This window comes from Bombyx mori, chromosome 12 (genome assembly GCF_030269925.1).
Source record: "Bombyx mori chromosome 12, ASM3026992v2".
NCBI classification, from domain to species: domain Eukaryota; kingdom Metazoa; phylum Arthropoda; class Insecta; order Lepidoptera; family Bombycidae; genus Bombyx; species Bombyx mori.
The window spans coordinates 2,250,667-2,265,292 of record NC_085118.1 but is presented as its reverse complement, the minus strand read 5'-3'; the positions used below and the strand labels follow the sequence as shown (position 1 = coordinate 2,265,292).

Here is a 14,626-nt window from a genome sequence, read left to right as displayed (position 1 = left end):
ATGTGCGTGCGGGCCGCGTGAGCGAACACCACACTCGCGTAAGTCATGACGGGCCTTATGCAAGTTTTGTAAAGTGTCACCTTGTTCCGAAGGGACATTTTACTCCGCTTACAAATCATGGGGTAGAGTCTACCGAGAATAAACGCGGCACGGTCACGGACTGATTTTATATGCGGGCGGAATGTCATCGATGCATCCAGGGTAACGCCCAGGTACTTGACCTTCCTGGCCCAGGGTATGGATTGACTAAATAGAGTAATCGGGGGTGTGAGATTCCTCCTCCTAATACGGGAGGAAATCCGTGTGGAGCTTCCCCTCTGAATTATCACCGCAGTACTTTTCGCTGGGTTGATGTCTATGCGCCATTTTCGGAACCACTGTCCTAGGGCTAGGGCTGCGCTCTGAAGCTTCTTCGCGATTAGGGACTTGTTTCTATTGGAATAGTAAACAGTCGTGTCGTCGGCGAATAAAGCTAAATGGGTCGGCGGCGACCGGGGAATATCGTTAACGAATAAGCTAAATAGGAGGGGTGAGAGGACAGAGCCTTGCGGGACTCCAGCTGTGAGAGGTCGTGGGGAGGAGCGGGTTCCCTCGACTCGATATCGAAAAGAGCGGTTCGACAAGAAGTCCCGTATGATGAGCACGAGACTATCCGGCACACCCATGTTGAATAGTTTGAAAATCAAACCGTTGTGCCAGACTTTGTCGAACGCTTTTGCGACGTCGAAGAAGAGAGCTCCCGTGTATAACGGTTTTGGTCGATTAAGCCCCACAAGAATGTGCTCCGTGAGGCGGTGCACCTGTTGAACGCATGAGTGATTTGTACGGAATCCGAATTGTTCATCGATGAGAATGCCCTTGGATGAGACGAAGTCTCTGAGGCGTTTGTAGAGCAGACGCTCATACAGTTTGCCTAGAGACATGAGGAGGCTAATCGGGCGGTAGCTCGTCGGATGATTTTTTGGTTTACCGGGTTTATGTATGCCGATAACGTCCGCTTCTTTCCACACCGCGGGAAAGATACAGTTCGCCATAGCGGCATTGAAAATAGATGCCAACATCACGATGAGTTGGACGGGTAGAAGTTTAATAACGCGGTTGGATATACCGTCGGAACCGGGAGCCTTGCGAGGACGTAGGTCTTTGATCAAGTCTTTAACTTCCATCGGGGTGTCGTGCTTATCTGTGCAAGCTCACGGTAAGCCTTATTACCGTTTAATAACCCAAACATTTTTTTTTGCAATCTATGTAATAATAATTACACTAAGTTATTCAGAACGAAAGACTGGTAAAAAACGTTCTTTTTTTTATTGCTTAGATGGATGGACGAACTCACAGCACAGCTGGGTTACTGGAGCTTATAGACATCTACAACGTAAATGCGCCACCCACCTTGAAATATAAGTTCTAAGGTTTTTTTTATGATTGAAAGATTACTGGTTTCCCGAAGGCCTTTCCAGTTTCACCAGGACAGGTGGGCGAGCAAAGGCTCAGCCAGAATGGGTGGGATTCGCTAACAGCTGCCCGAGCGCCTCCGAAGGAGACCTAACAACTCAAGAGCGATTGCTTCGTGAATGAATCTACTACTGGATCGGAATCGCGGAGTTCTAAGGTCTCGCGTCGTCGTCCCGTCGCGCTCGAGCAAGGAAACTGTCTTTAGACATTTAAGTCTAGTTTTGAGAAAAATGTTTTTATAGGCGGTGCATTCACAATCTCCAGTTACAAGTCCATCTCGATGGTTCTAAGTTTTCTAAGTTTCTATGATGTCACGGTATCTTTAGTTCTATGGATTACTTCATCTACGAGTATAACTTTTCTTATGGCAAGTTACGTTGAATTCGTTCATTAGTAACATACCAAGCTATCATCCTGACATATTCTTTTAAAAAAAAGCTGCTACCTTAAGCCCCTTAACAGTTTTATAGATATTATTATATGGAGGAGTAAAAGGTTATTTGGTTTAAGCGACACTTGTGAAATTTTACAGAAGATCCAATTATAGTTTAAAACTTGGAAAAATAATTTTGAGAAATAAAAAACTTCTTCAACTATTTGAATGATGCAAACATAATTTGAATTTCTATTAAAAACAACGAATTATTGTTGCTAATACCAAATGAAACGAGTTTTTCGTTACAAAGTTAATTGGCGAGTATTAAGCGAAATGACGCCTAAGCCGAATAGCCTCTTACATACACCTCGATATAGTTTATATACTCTTTATATTTGGGTCTTTTGAATATAAAAGACGCTTCAGATGCTCTGAGATGCTCGGAGTGCTCTGAGGAATTGTTCGAGATGATACCGACATCTCGTTTTTACCATCGCACCGCCCGCCACCGGAGTAGAGTTCATCCATACTATCTGGAGCCACTACGTTCATCCACAGTGCGTTTCCAGAGATCTTTATTGCCACGTACCATCCGGCTATGGAATGAGCTCCCCACCACGGTCCGAGCGCTATGACATGCCCTTCTTCAAACGAGGCTTGTGGAAAGTATTAAGCGGTAGGCAGCGGCTTGGCTCTGCCCCTGGCATTGCTGACGTCCATGAGCGACGGTAACCAATCACCATCAGGTGGGCCGTATGCTCGTCTGCCTATACGGCAATAAAAAAAAAAAAAGATAGACCTCAACTTCATTTCCAAGTATTATAGAACCTTTAACACCCCCGCTCAATTCTAAAAGCAAATACCGCATTACTATTCTGTTACAGAGGCACTTACCAAATGTAACTTGTTGAAAAGTTATTCGTTAATAATTTAACATTGTTTTTGTTGAAATTCAATAAAAAAATTTTTTTTAAGAACAAACCATGAGTGATTAGACCCGTCATTATCAAAATGCTGCGAACAACTAACTAGCTAAAAACTACTTTTATTAAACGAACAATTATAAAAAATAAAAAGAAGCCACCATTGTCTAGCTATTGACGACTTTTCTCACTATACAAATCGAGAATAATTATCATCGAAGAGAATATGATTATAATTCTGAGTCACCTAATACCACTAATGCAGTCAAAGCGAGTCATTAATACATCTAATCAGAATATTATTATGTTTTATTTAAATATCTCCTTAAAGGCATTTTTAAATCGTCATAACTTTAGCACCCATTCGGAATGCACAGCTGAGGAGAATTGGCATGAAATTCTGGGTTCACTTTTCTCCAAATATAATGTGCATCACTTGCATCACTAGAAGATAAAAAAGAATAGATGTATAACCTAAATAAAAATACAGCTCACGTGATGGTGAACGGTACAGTGCTCGGTACGAGTCGTGAGCTGATCTGTCCTTGAAATGCGTAGAATTGCACTTTTGGGTACTGTTTGGGGGAACGAGGCAAGAAGGGTGTGCCGCCCGCCATATCGATTGCGTGATTGTATCTTACCGAGTGGCCTCACAAGCCGTCAGCTATGATTGGTTCCCTGTGTTGTGCACGCGCGTCACTGCAGCAAAGTACACTTTCGTGCAATTTTATTAATCACAATTTTTTTATCAACTTCATTTAATTCTTCCAGGCACCAACTTTTTAGAAATAATTTACTAGGGATAAACTATTATAAAATTACTAATACATTTTCCAATCCCAAATTAACCGAAGTTAATTTAATTATAAAAAAGTAATACATGAGTGATCCATTTAATTTTACCCTAAGTGTACGATGCGCCCACGGCCCGCTCTTTTGTCGAGAGCTCACGACTTGTGCCTCCTACTATGCATTCGCTTGAAGACACCAGAAATCCATCGAGCCAAATCAAACAATTGCCTATGACTCTCTTCACATCCCTTCAAGCCTGGCTCCAAGAAGGATTTGTTATAGCCATAGAGGGAAGATTCTGTAGGTGGGAACCAAAGCAGAGCCTACGGGAAGAACTTTTTCCCTTTTTTTTTTCCTACCTAAGCTGATGGTCTTGAGAGACCATATCGGCGTAATCGGGCGAGTAGGTGAGCTCACGGGGCTCAAACCTGACGTTGTTGCTAACACTAACCCTACCAAGAGCAGTGCTTCGCAGAATCTACCACCGGATCGGAACCGCGACCCACTGAGAAGATCCGGCAAGAAACTCAGTGGGTTGTGTCTGTGGGTTAATTTACTCAGTGGGCTGAACTATTTCTGAAAATGCCCTGTGTTTCTAAATAGGCGGAATAGCCTCAGATTATGATATGATAAAAATAGATGACAGATAAAAAACACTCCCTACGGAAAATACGGTTTAAAAATATTACCTTATGAGGCAACGGTGTTGACTTGCAGTTTATGCTTTGCAGTGACCTGTGAGAATGCGGGAGCATTATTAAGGTTACATTTGCTGCAAGTGAACATTTCATTGTGTTACTGGTGGCAGGACGTGTTGTGAGTCCGCACGGGTAAGTACCACCTTGCCTATTTCTGCCGTGAAGCAGTAATGCGTTTCGGTTTGAAGAGAGGGGCAGCCGTTGTAACTATACTGAGACCTTAGAACTTATATCTCAAGATGGGTGGCGAATCTACGTTATAGATGCCTATAGGCTCCAGTAACCACTTCACACCAGGTGGACTGTGAGCTCGTCCACCCATCTAAGCAATAAAAAAATAAAAAAGCATTGATTACTGACGCATTCTGATCACGCACGGCCTATTTCTGTGGCACATTAATTCGTTTCGGTGTTATCATTGATGCCCTGTTGTCTACGGGTTAAATGAAGTTTTTTTTTTTTTTTTATTTGTGTTAACGAACGAAGCGGTGCCCCCCCTCTACGTGCTGCGGGACGCGCGCGCGCCGCAGCCATCCCATTCCGCCACCGACCGGCCGTGCGATCGCGCGCGCCCGCTGCACACAATTTTTGTTGGCGCGTCCATTACAAAGGAGCCTCCGTGATTCAAGAAAACACGCGCGGCCATCACAAGTTGCTGCCGTGTGTTACATCAAGAAGCCTCGTTAACAAGATTCGAGCCGGATACAACTTTGAACATCGTTTCAAGACAAAACGGAACAAAGGAGTATATCGACATTGGCGAGGTTATTCGAGAAACATCGAGACACGGATTGCTTCGCGGCGCGTCGGCGTGAATCATACAAATTCAAGACAAGACTACAACAAATCAAGAAATATTGCTGTGTTGTGCCAGTTTTTACGAATACAGTGCAAATCATTTTGATTTTATAAATTCCAGCGATCCGACGCCAGACCACGCCGCGCGGCCGCGTGGCTAGCTGCAGTCGCGCCTGTCCTTTCTGCTTCGCATTGCTTCTGTCGCAGCTTCTCTGCTTTAAGTATTGTTTTGTATTCTTCCCTTTTTTCTCTCACGCTAATTATTGCTAATTATTAATTGCTTTCAGTTGAAAAATTTGAAATTGATTTCGGTTGGTGTCATTTGCTTATTTATTTGCACGATGGATATTAAATCATTAAAGAAAACTAGATCTAGCCATAAGGCGAAGCTTACCATATTTAAAACATATATAGATTCACTTTTGCCTAGTAAAAGGGTCAATGAGGTACAAGCTTTTGAATTAAAGGCTCGCTTAGATAAAATTCTAGATTTATACAATGAGTTCGATTCAGTTCAGACTGATTTAGAAAGTCTGGTGGAAATTTCAGATGATGAACACAAGGAAAGAGAGATTTTCGAGAACAGCTACTTCGGCTGCGTGGCTTGTGCGCAGAAGATGCTCAGCGCTGCCTCTGCGGATCAGGATGCCGGGTCGGTGACGGGTTCTAATATTAACACTGGACCGTCTGGTAGGCCAAACATTAAATTACCTACTATAAATTTGCCGATCTTTTCTGGACGCTATCAGGAATGGCTAGAATATCACGACACTTACAAATCCCTTATACACGACAACACAACCATTCCCAAAATCCATAAGTTTCACTACTTACGAAATACATTAAAAGAGAGCGCTTCACATATTATTAAATCCCTAGAGTTCTCCGCTGAAAATTATGACATAGCATGGGATCTGTTATGCGATCGATATAATAACGATCGAATTTTGGTCAATAATCACATACAAGCAATATTTAACATACCACCAATAGTTCAAGAATCTTCCAAGGCTTTAAGAAGTACAATAGATTCAGTTAATCGAAATTTAAGAGCTTTAAAAACACTGAATCTACCTACAGAGCACTGGGACATTATCATAATACACATGGTGTCTGGTAAGTTAGACCCAGGCACACTACGTGACTGGGAAGAGAAACGCAATAATTTAACGAAATTACCTACGTTACAAGATTTTCACACATTTCTAAAAAATCGTGCTGACTTACTAGAGACAGTGGAGGAATCATCAACATATACAAAACAGCAACAATCACAACGCAGACACAGCGATATTACTCACAACCGTCCAAAGACGTTTGTAGTTAACCAAACACAAAAACAAGCACTGTTTAGATGTCCTGTGTGCAAGAATAATCATGCAATTTACCAATGTATGAAATTCAAATCAATGCCGATTGAGATGCGTCTTGACCGAGTTAAACAATTAAATCTATGCACAAACTGTTTGCGTGCAGGTCATGATGAACAGCACTGTAGGCTCAGTTCCTGTAAGCTGTGCACACAGCGCCACAACACTCTGTTACACAATAAAAACACTGTTCCGGAAGCTTCAACTTCATCAGCGGGCTGTGTAGTCTTGCCCACTGTGCAGGAACAGACTCAAAAGGAATCGAGTTGTGTCACACTCTCATCCACACATCACAGTCAGGTACTTCTATCCACTGCTATGGTCAATATACAAGGCTGTGATGGTCAAACACATAAAGTTCGTGTACTACTCGACAATGTAAGTACATCTAGTTTTGTCACAGAAACTTTACGAGCGAAATTAGGAATACGCAGTTATTCTACTTCACTACTAGTACAAGGGTTGAACAATCAGTCCTCAAAAATTACAAAAAGATGTCACCATATCGTCACTCACAAACAGTGGTTATACAACTGACGTCAATTGTTTTGTTGTACCACATATCACTCAGTTGATACCTACTTCACAAATTAATTGCAATTTCTTTTCCATTCCCTCTCGCATCCACCTCGCGGATCCAACCTTCTCCACGCCGTCTGAGGTGCAGATGTTGCTGGGGGCGGACATCTTTTGGGATGTCCTTCAAAACAATCATATTGTCCTGGGAAAGAACAAGCCAACTCTGATTGAAACAACATTAGGGTGGCTTGTCACCGGCTCTATACAATCAAACACAAAATTTAACACCAACAATACAGTCCATTGCCATTTTCTAAACAACAATGAGCTTGATGAGAAGTTAGACAAATTTTTCGAACTAGAATCAGTTCCCTCTGCTCAACAAATCCATACTAAAGGTGAGAGTGAGTGTGAACAAATATTTACACAAACAACAAAGCGCCACCCAGATGGCAAATTTATTGTTACCATTCCATTAAAAGGATCACCTGAATCTTTAGGGGATTCCAAACAACAAGCTCTAATTAGGTTTCAATCTTTGGAACGTAAATTTAAACGCAACGCAGAGTTCAAAGAAAAATACACAAATTTTCTTGAAGAATATTTGGCTTTAGGTCACATGTCAGAAAATGAAACAATACAAAACGACTGCATTTCATACTTCATGCCTCATCATGGCGTTTTGCGGGAAAACAGCCTCACTACAAAATTACGTACAGTCTTTGATTGTTCAGCTGTAACAAGCACGGGTTTATCATTCAATGATATTCAACATATTAGGCCAACTGTACAAGATGATTTACTTAGCATATTGATTCGATTTAGACAGCATAAGTTTGTAGTAACGTCAGATATACAAAAAATGTATAGACAAATTTATGTTAACAATAAACAACGATGTTTGCAACAAATATTTTGGCGATCACACCCCAGCCAGCCAATTAAACAATATAAATTAAACACAGTCACATATGGGACCGCATCAGCACCGTATTTAGCAACTAGATGTCTGGTACAGCTGGGACAAGAATGCACCAATGAGGATGTTCGGGAAGCAATTTTACACGATTTTTATGTAGATGATTATATATCTGGGCATGATGATGAAAAAACGTTAATATAAATATGTAAAGGCGTCATTCAGACGTTAGAAGGCGCACGTTTTCATTTACGTAAATGGCTGTCCAATCAACCGTCTATCCTGGATGATATTGTTAGCGAAAATAATACAAACGAGTTATTAAACTTAAACAAACATGATTATACAAAAACATTAGGTTTACTCTGGGCCTGTAAAAAGGACACATTATTATTTGCAATAAATAAAATATCAAATCAGCCTAACACAAATAAACGTACAATTTTATCCACAATTGCTCAAGTGTTTGATCCACTTGGTTTAATTAATCCTTGCATGTTACAGGCAAAACTCATATTACAAACACTATGGGCTAAGAATATCACATGGGATGACCAGCTACCTGCTGATGTTGAGTCACAATGGCACGACTTTATTAAATACTTACCAGAAATTACAAAAATAGAAATCCCTCGTAGAGTGTTATGCAATTCGTATGTTAAGGTCGAATTGCACGCATTTTCTGATGCCTCCATTAAGGCCTATTCAGCTTGTATATATCTACGCTCAGTGTCTGAAACTGGGAATGTACAAGTACATTTGATACTTGCAAAGGGCAGAGTGGCACCATTGAAGCAAAGGCTGACTATGCCAAGGTTGGAGCTTTGCGGCGCCCTTCTCGCTACAAGGTTAACAAAAAAGGTAGTAAATTCATTACGTTTAAACATTGACTCAACATTTTTTTGGTGTGACTCAACTATTGTGTTGGGCTGGATCAAAACATGCAAGTTAAAACTAAAACAATTTGTATACAATAGAATTAATGAGATCACTAATAATTCTGATCCTAATTCATGGAACTATGTTCCCACAGATATGAACCCGGCTGACATTGGTTCTCGCGGTCTTAATGCAGCGCAACTTCAATCTTCACTTTTGTGGTGGGGAGGTCCGCACTTCTTACATCAAACAGATGTGCAGTGGCCCACACAGCCACAAGATGTGAATATTGCTAGTTTGCCAGAAATGAAACATCAATGCCATCTGTCAACTGATGACTTTCATTGTCAGAATTTCAATATTTCTCAATATTTTAACAATTTTTCTGAATTTAGTAAATTACAACGTATCATAGCTTATGTAAAAAGATTCATTTCCAACTGTCAATATTCTCGCAATAAAACATCAGGTCCCTTGACTGTCACAGAACTAAATACTGCATTAGAATTATTGTGCAAACAAGTACAATGTGATTCATACTGTAAACAATACTCACAATTACTTAATAAAGGCCCGCTGTCTCCTAAGGACAAACTTCTCAAATTAAACCCTTTTATTGACCATGCAGGTATAATACGAGTAGGAGGTAGACTGTCAAACTCTCACTATGATTACAACACAAAGCACCCTATCTTACTAGACGCATCACATCACAACTTAAATATTAGTCACACACTATCACAAAATTCTTTTACATGCTGGACCACAGCTGTTGTTATCAACGTTGCGACATAAATACTGGATAGTCAATGGTCGTAATCTTTGTAGAAATGTTACTCGAAATTGCATATCCTGCCTTAGATTTGCAGGCAAAACTTATCAGCCTATCATGGGCAACCTACCTCTACAAAGATTGCAAGCAGACTACCCTTTCAGTAATACAGCTGTGGACTATGCTGGTCCCATTATGATGGCAAACAGAAAAGGTCGTGGCTGTCAGTTGAAGAAGGCATATATTGCCGTTTTTGTTTGCCTGGCAGTGAGAGCGATGCACATAGAACTCGTCACCGACTTAAGTTCTAAAGGTTTCATTGCAGCCTTAAATAGATTTATTGCCCGCAGAGGTAAGCCAGCTGTGATCTACTCCGACAACGGAACTAATTTCGTGGGTGCTTGCAACGAAATAGTTAGGTTTCTAAAAAATCAATCTAACGATATTATTTCATACGGTGCTGAAAACGAAATTAATTTCAAATTTAGTCCAGCCTACAGTCCACATTTTAACGGCGTAGCAGAAGGGTCAGTTAAATCAATTAAAAAACATTTAACTCATGTATTGTCAATGGCTCATTTGGATTATGAAGAGATGAACTGTATTGGTTCAAATTGAGGCAATACTGAATTCTAGACCTCTCACTCCAATTTCATCTGATCCATCAGATTTAGTTCCTCTTACACCAGCGCATTTCTTGATTGGACGAACGCTCACTATGTTACCTGCTCCCCAGGTCGATGATACTCCAGTTCATATGCTTTCCAGATATAAAAGGATACAATTATTAAAAACACATTTTTGGAATCGATACTACAAGGAGTACGTTTCAGAATTGCAGATCCGAAACAAATGGCGCACAAATAGAGGACAACCACAGCCAGGAGAGATGGTTCTCATTAAAGATGATCGGCTGCCCCCCAATAGATGGCTGCTGGGACGTGTCACCACAGTTTACCCAGGCGCTGACGGCGTCAACCGGGTGGCAGACGTAAAAACTACTTCAGGAACCTTACGCAGAGCTTGGAATAGGCTCTGTCCATTACCAGTTATGTTGGACCAGAAAGATGCATCTGCTCCAAGAGGGCCAGTTTGTTAACGAACGAAGCGGTGCCCCCCCTCTACGTGCTGCGGGACGCGCGCGCGCCGCAGCCATCCCATTCCGCCACCGACCGGCCGTGCGATCGCGCGCGCCCGCTGCACACAATTTTTGTTGGCGCGTCCATTACAAAGGAGCCTCCGTGATTCAAGAAAACACGCGCGGCCATCACAAGTTGCTGCCGCGTGTTACATCAAGAAGCCTCGTTAACAATTTGATTTTTTTTTTATATACATGCATAAATTAAATTGTTTTTATGACCAGTTGTCTATATTTGAACATATTTTTTATTATATTTATGACGTATTATTAACGTGTATTTACATATTGCACGTACGTACGTATTGTCTAAATAACACGTATTATATTGGTATTTACCTACGAAATTACTAAGTTAACAAGTACACTATTAATTTACTGTATAGAAAATTAATGTGTTTTTTTTTTATAAATATTCATTATTTCTATCCACAACATGTACCCATGGTTTCAGTGTAACTTTGCCAGCACAGTGGTAATTTTTCAATGCAACTGCAACTCTTCAAAGGCAAATTTTTCTGCCTCTCTGGTATGAAACTTATACCATGTCTCAAAGTTCCCAAGAAATAAGCAGTGCCTTTGTACATAATTTTCCTATTACTCTGTACTGTGTCTTGTTTTCTGTGTGTACATAAATAAATAAATAAATAAAAGTTGTCCAAGCTTTGAAAGTTGTCTGACTGCTTACGATTGTCAAAAAAAATAAAATTTTCCTCGCATGGGCTGGCGATCGTTCAGTTTTGTATGGCATCCACTTATGGTGTAAAACTTTTTACCTTACCAATTTGATGCAAATGGACCATTATTGTTTTGATGCTAACATTGAAAGCTGCTTCTAACTCAGCGATAAATTGAGTATCATCAGCTTCCACTATCGCCTTTAATTTCGTCGTTGTTGACTTTAGTGTACGGGCGACTAAGGAGTTAATTTTTGAAGTGAAACTTCTCGAGACGAATGAGTGTAAAATTTAGCTAGCGACAGATTTCTTATGGTTAGGTAGAAAAAATACCTATAATTTAGGAAGAGCGAGAGTAAGAAAGTAGACAGAGCGTCTCGCGAACCACTAGACCTCGGAAAGAAGGGAGAAAGCGAGTTAAGTCGTTTCTCTTATACACATTCTGTTTACGGGCGTCGGCCACTAGATGGCTTTTTATTAGTTTCTCTTTGCTCCTGTAGATAGCAGTAGCATATTAACTATCCTATATTTTATTTTTCACGAAGGTATAAAAAAATATATTTTTCTATATATTATTATATATAATTTAAAATTAATATATATAAATGGCGAAGAGGTCGTTTCTTTTCCACACAGCATTCCCTATTACAAGAGAAATTTTATTTAAAGATGAAAAATGAAGAAAACCACAGTACTGAAGTTTCACTTCTTTCACGTGCACCAAGTTGCGCGGGCACTATTTTTTTTTAAACAAAATTGCCATATTGAAAGTGTTCAAATTAATAATATATATACATATAAACCAATCACGACACATCATTATAATGTTATAAGCCGTTTGTATGGCATTCTTTTGAAATTTGAAATTTTAATAGTAATAATATTTATTCAAGCCTCTTAAAATACAAACACGTACAAAAATTCTTAACACTAGTATAATAATATACATGGCTTTTTTATGAGGTTTACAATAACAATATCCCCTGACTTTTATGCTAGGAAAACCTGTGCTACAAAAGTCAGTGGTTCAGTACTAGGTCACCAGGTAAAGAAAGTTAACCAGGTAGAACGATCTGTAAGAATATAGTACGTACGTGTGTGTGTGTGTGTGAGTGTATGTGTGTTTGTGTGTGTGTGTATGTGTGTCATACAATAAAGTATAATAAAATATTAAGTTAAAATTAGCTACAATAAATCAACAGTGTATCATACTATATATACATCATTATACATTTTTACAACACGACTTGTTCTGTTTCAAAATAGTCATAAGTTTAAGAGCCAAGACTTCAGATTATTTTTAACGTCATACCTATTTAAGCCATCTATCTGCTGAGATATATTTACTTTATTATAAATTCTGCTACCTGACGAATAAATCTGTCGTCTGGCAAATTCCGTCCTACAAGCAATAGTGTCAAAGGCCGGTTTTCGTCTCCTCGTGGGAAGTGAAGTTTCTTTAGGTATTGATGGGAGGCAGGAGTGCTGTCGCAGAACGGACCTGTAGATAAACAGTTGTCTAACCGTCAGCACTCCTGCATCACGATAGAGTTGTCTAGTAGAGTACCCAAAAGGCTTTCCCAGCATCACATTGAGCAATACCCTTTGCGCTCGTTCGATATTAATAAACTTTGTCTTGCAGGCACATCCCCAAATAGGGATGCAATATGTTATAAGCGACTCGCAAAGGGAAGTGTATACGGTAAGCAATATTTGCTTATCAGCCGAGCCTCTTAGTTTTTTAAAAATAAAAATTAAGCTTCGAATGTGCGTCGTCACAAATTCCAGTTGACCATACCAACTGAAACAGCTGTCCACCAATACCCCCAAATATCTGATATTATAAGTCCTAGCAATTTCCGAGCAATTGCATGCGGAATATCGTGCATTACATACATGGGCCTTGAGAGTAATGGAATCACGCGGGGGTTGGACGGATTTTCTGCTTGCAAATGTTAAAAATTTGGTTTTGTCAATGTTTAGAGTTAATAGGTTGCGGTTCAGCCATGTCATCGTCTGCTTCATTGCAAACTCAGCATTCTCAATTGCCTCTACCCACGTGTTGCCTGAAACGATAAATGCTGTATCATCAGCATATGCAAAGAGACGACAGTAGGGGTAAGATTGACTACAGAGATCGTTTACATAGAGCAAGAACAAAGTGGGCTCAAGAATACTGCCCTGCGGAACCCCGTACTCAATTTGCCCCTGCTTGCTTATATGAGGACCGATCTTGGTACATTGTGTACGATTTGACAAATAGTCGCTGAAAAGAAACAGAACGTTACCTCTGACTCCCAGAACTTCCAATTTATTGATCAGAAGAGGGACACAGACAGTGTCAAATGCCTTAGACAGATCTAGAAAGATACCAAGACACTTTTGTTTGCGTTCAATTTCCGCAACAGTGTGCTTAATTAGCGAACTTACAGCATCTTCAGTGGAAATGTTCTTTCTAAATCCAAACTGGTAATTTGAAATTATTTTATTGGAATCTAAAAAGCCAGTCAATGCTTTATTCAGAATTTTTTCCTGAACCTTCGATAAAGTTGGCAACACTGAAATCGGTCTATAATTGTTAACACTATCTCTGTCCCCACTCTTGTATATTGGATCGACAATTGCTTTTTTGAGTGAGTTGGGAAATTTTCCGGATTCAATAGCGAGGTTACAAACGTAGGTAATTATTGGGGCTAACGCAGGACAGGCGAGCTTGAATAACTCAGGGGGTATACCATCCCAACCAGAAGCACAGTCACCACGAAGGCCACGTATTACGTCAATGACTTCCTGTTCGGATACTCCCGGCAGAACCATTGAATTCACTTGAGAATATGTAAACTTGGGAACAGTGGTTTCAGTAACCGAAGTATGAATTATTTTACTAGCAAGCTCTTTCCCAATATTTGAAAAGTAGGAGTTAACTGAGTTAATGGAGACTTGGCTATCACTAAACTTATTAAGAAGCTCTAGAGGCTGAATAGTTTCTTTTCCGGTTTGAGTGATACTCTTAATTACCTTCCAGGTCTTTTTTGCATTGCTACTGCGATGGAACTCGTATTCCATAATTACTCGTATAAATAATATCGTGCCCATATTGATGAAAAGATACATTGGAGAATAAACAGTAATCAAGGATGAAATGACTGAATTATAAAATATAATTCCATTTTTTTTTTTAATTAAATTCATTTGCCTTTGGAATTCATTGCCAGCCATATATATGTACATAAATTACGTTTTAATGACCAGTAGTTTAAAACAACAACTTCATAGCTAAAATATATATAACTATGTATCAAGTCAAATT

General features: G+C 39.8%; 1 protein-coding gene across 1 annotated transcript in view; it reads right to left on the bottom strand.

Annotated features, from left to right (window-relative positions):
* Window positions 1–3,371, bottom strand: part of LOC105842124 (putative fatty acyl-CoA reductase CG5065) — a 39,938-nt gene extending 36,567 nt beyond the window's left edge. The window contains exons 1-2 of the mRNA XM_062671601.1: window positions 3,250–3,371; window positions 2,814–2,855 (exon numbers count right to left, since the gene is read on the bottom strand). Coding sequence (XP_062527585.1) covers window positions 2,814–2,855; window positions 3,250–3,371 — 164 coding nt within the window. The remainder of the gene's footprint in view (window positions 1–2,813; window positions 2,856–3,249) is intronic.
* Window positions 3,372–14,626: the final 11,255 nt, after the last annotated feature.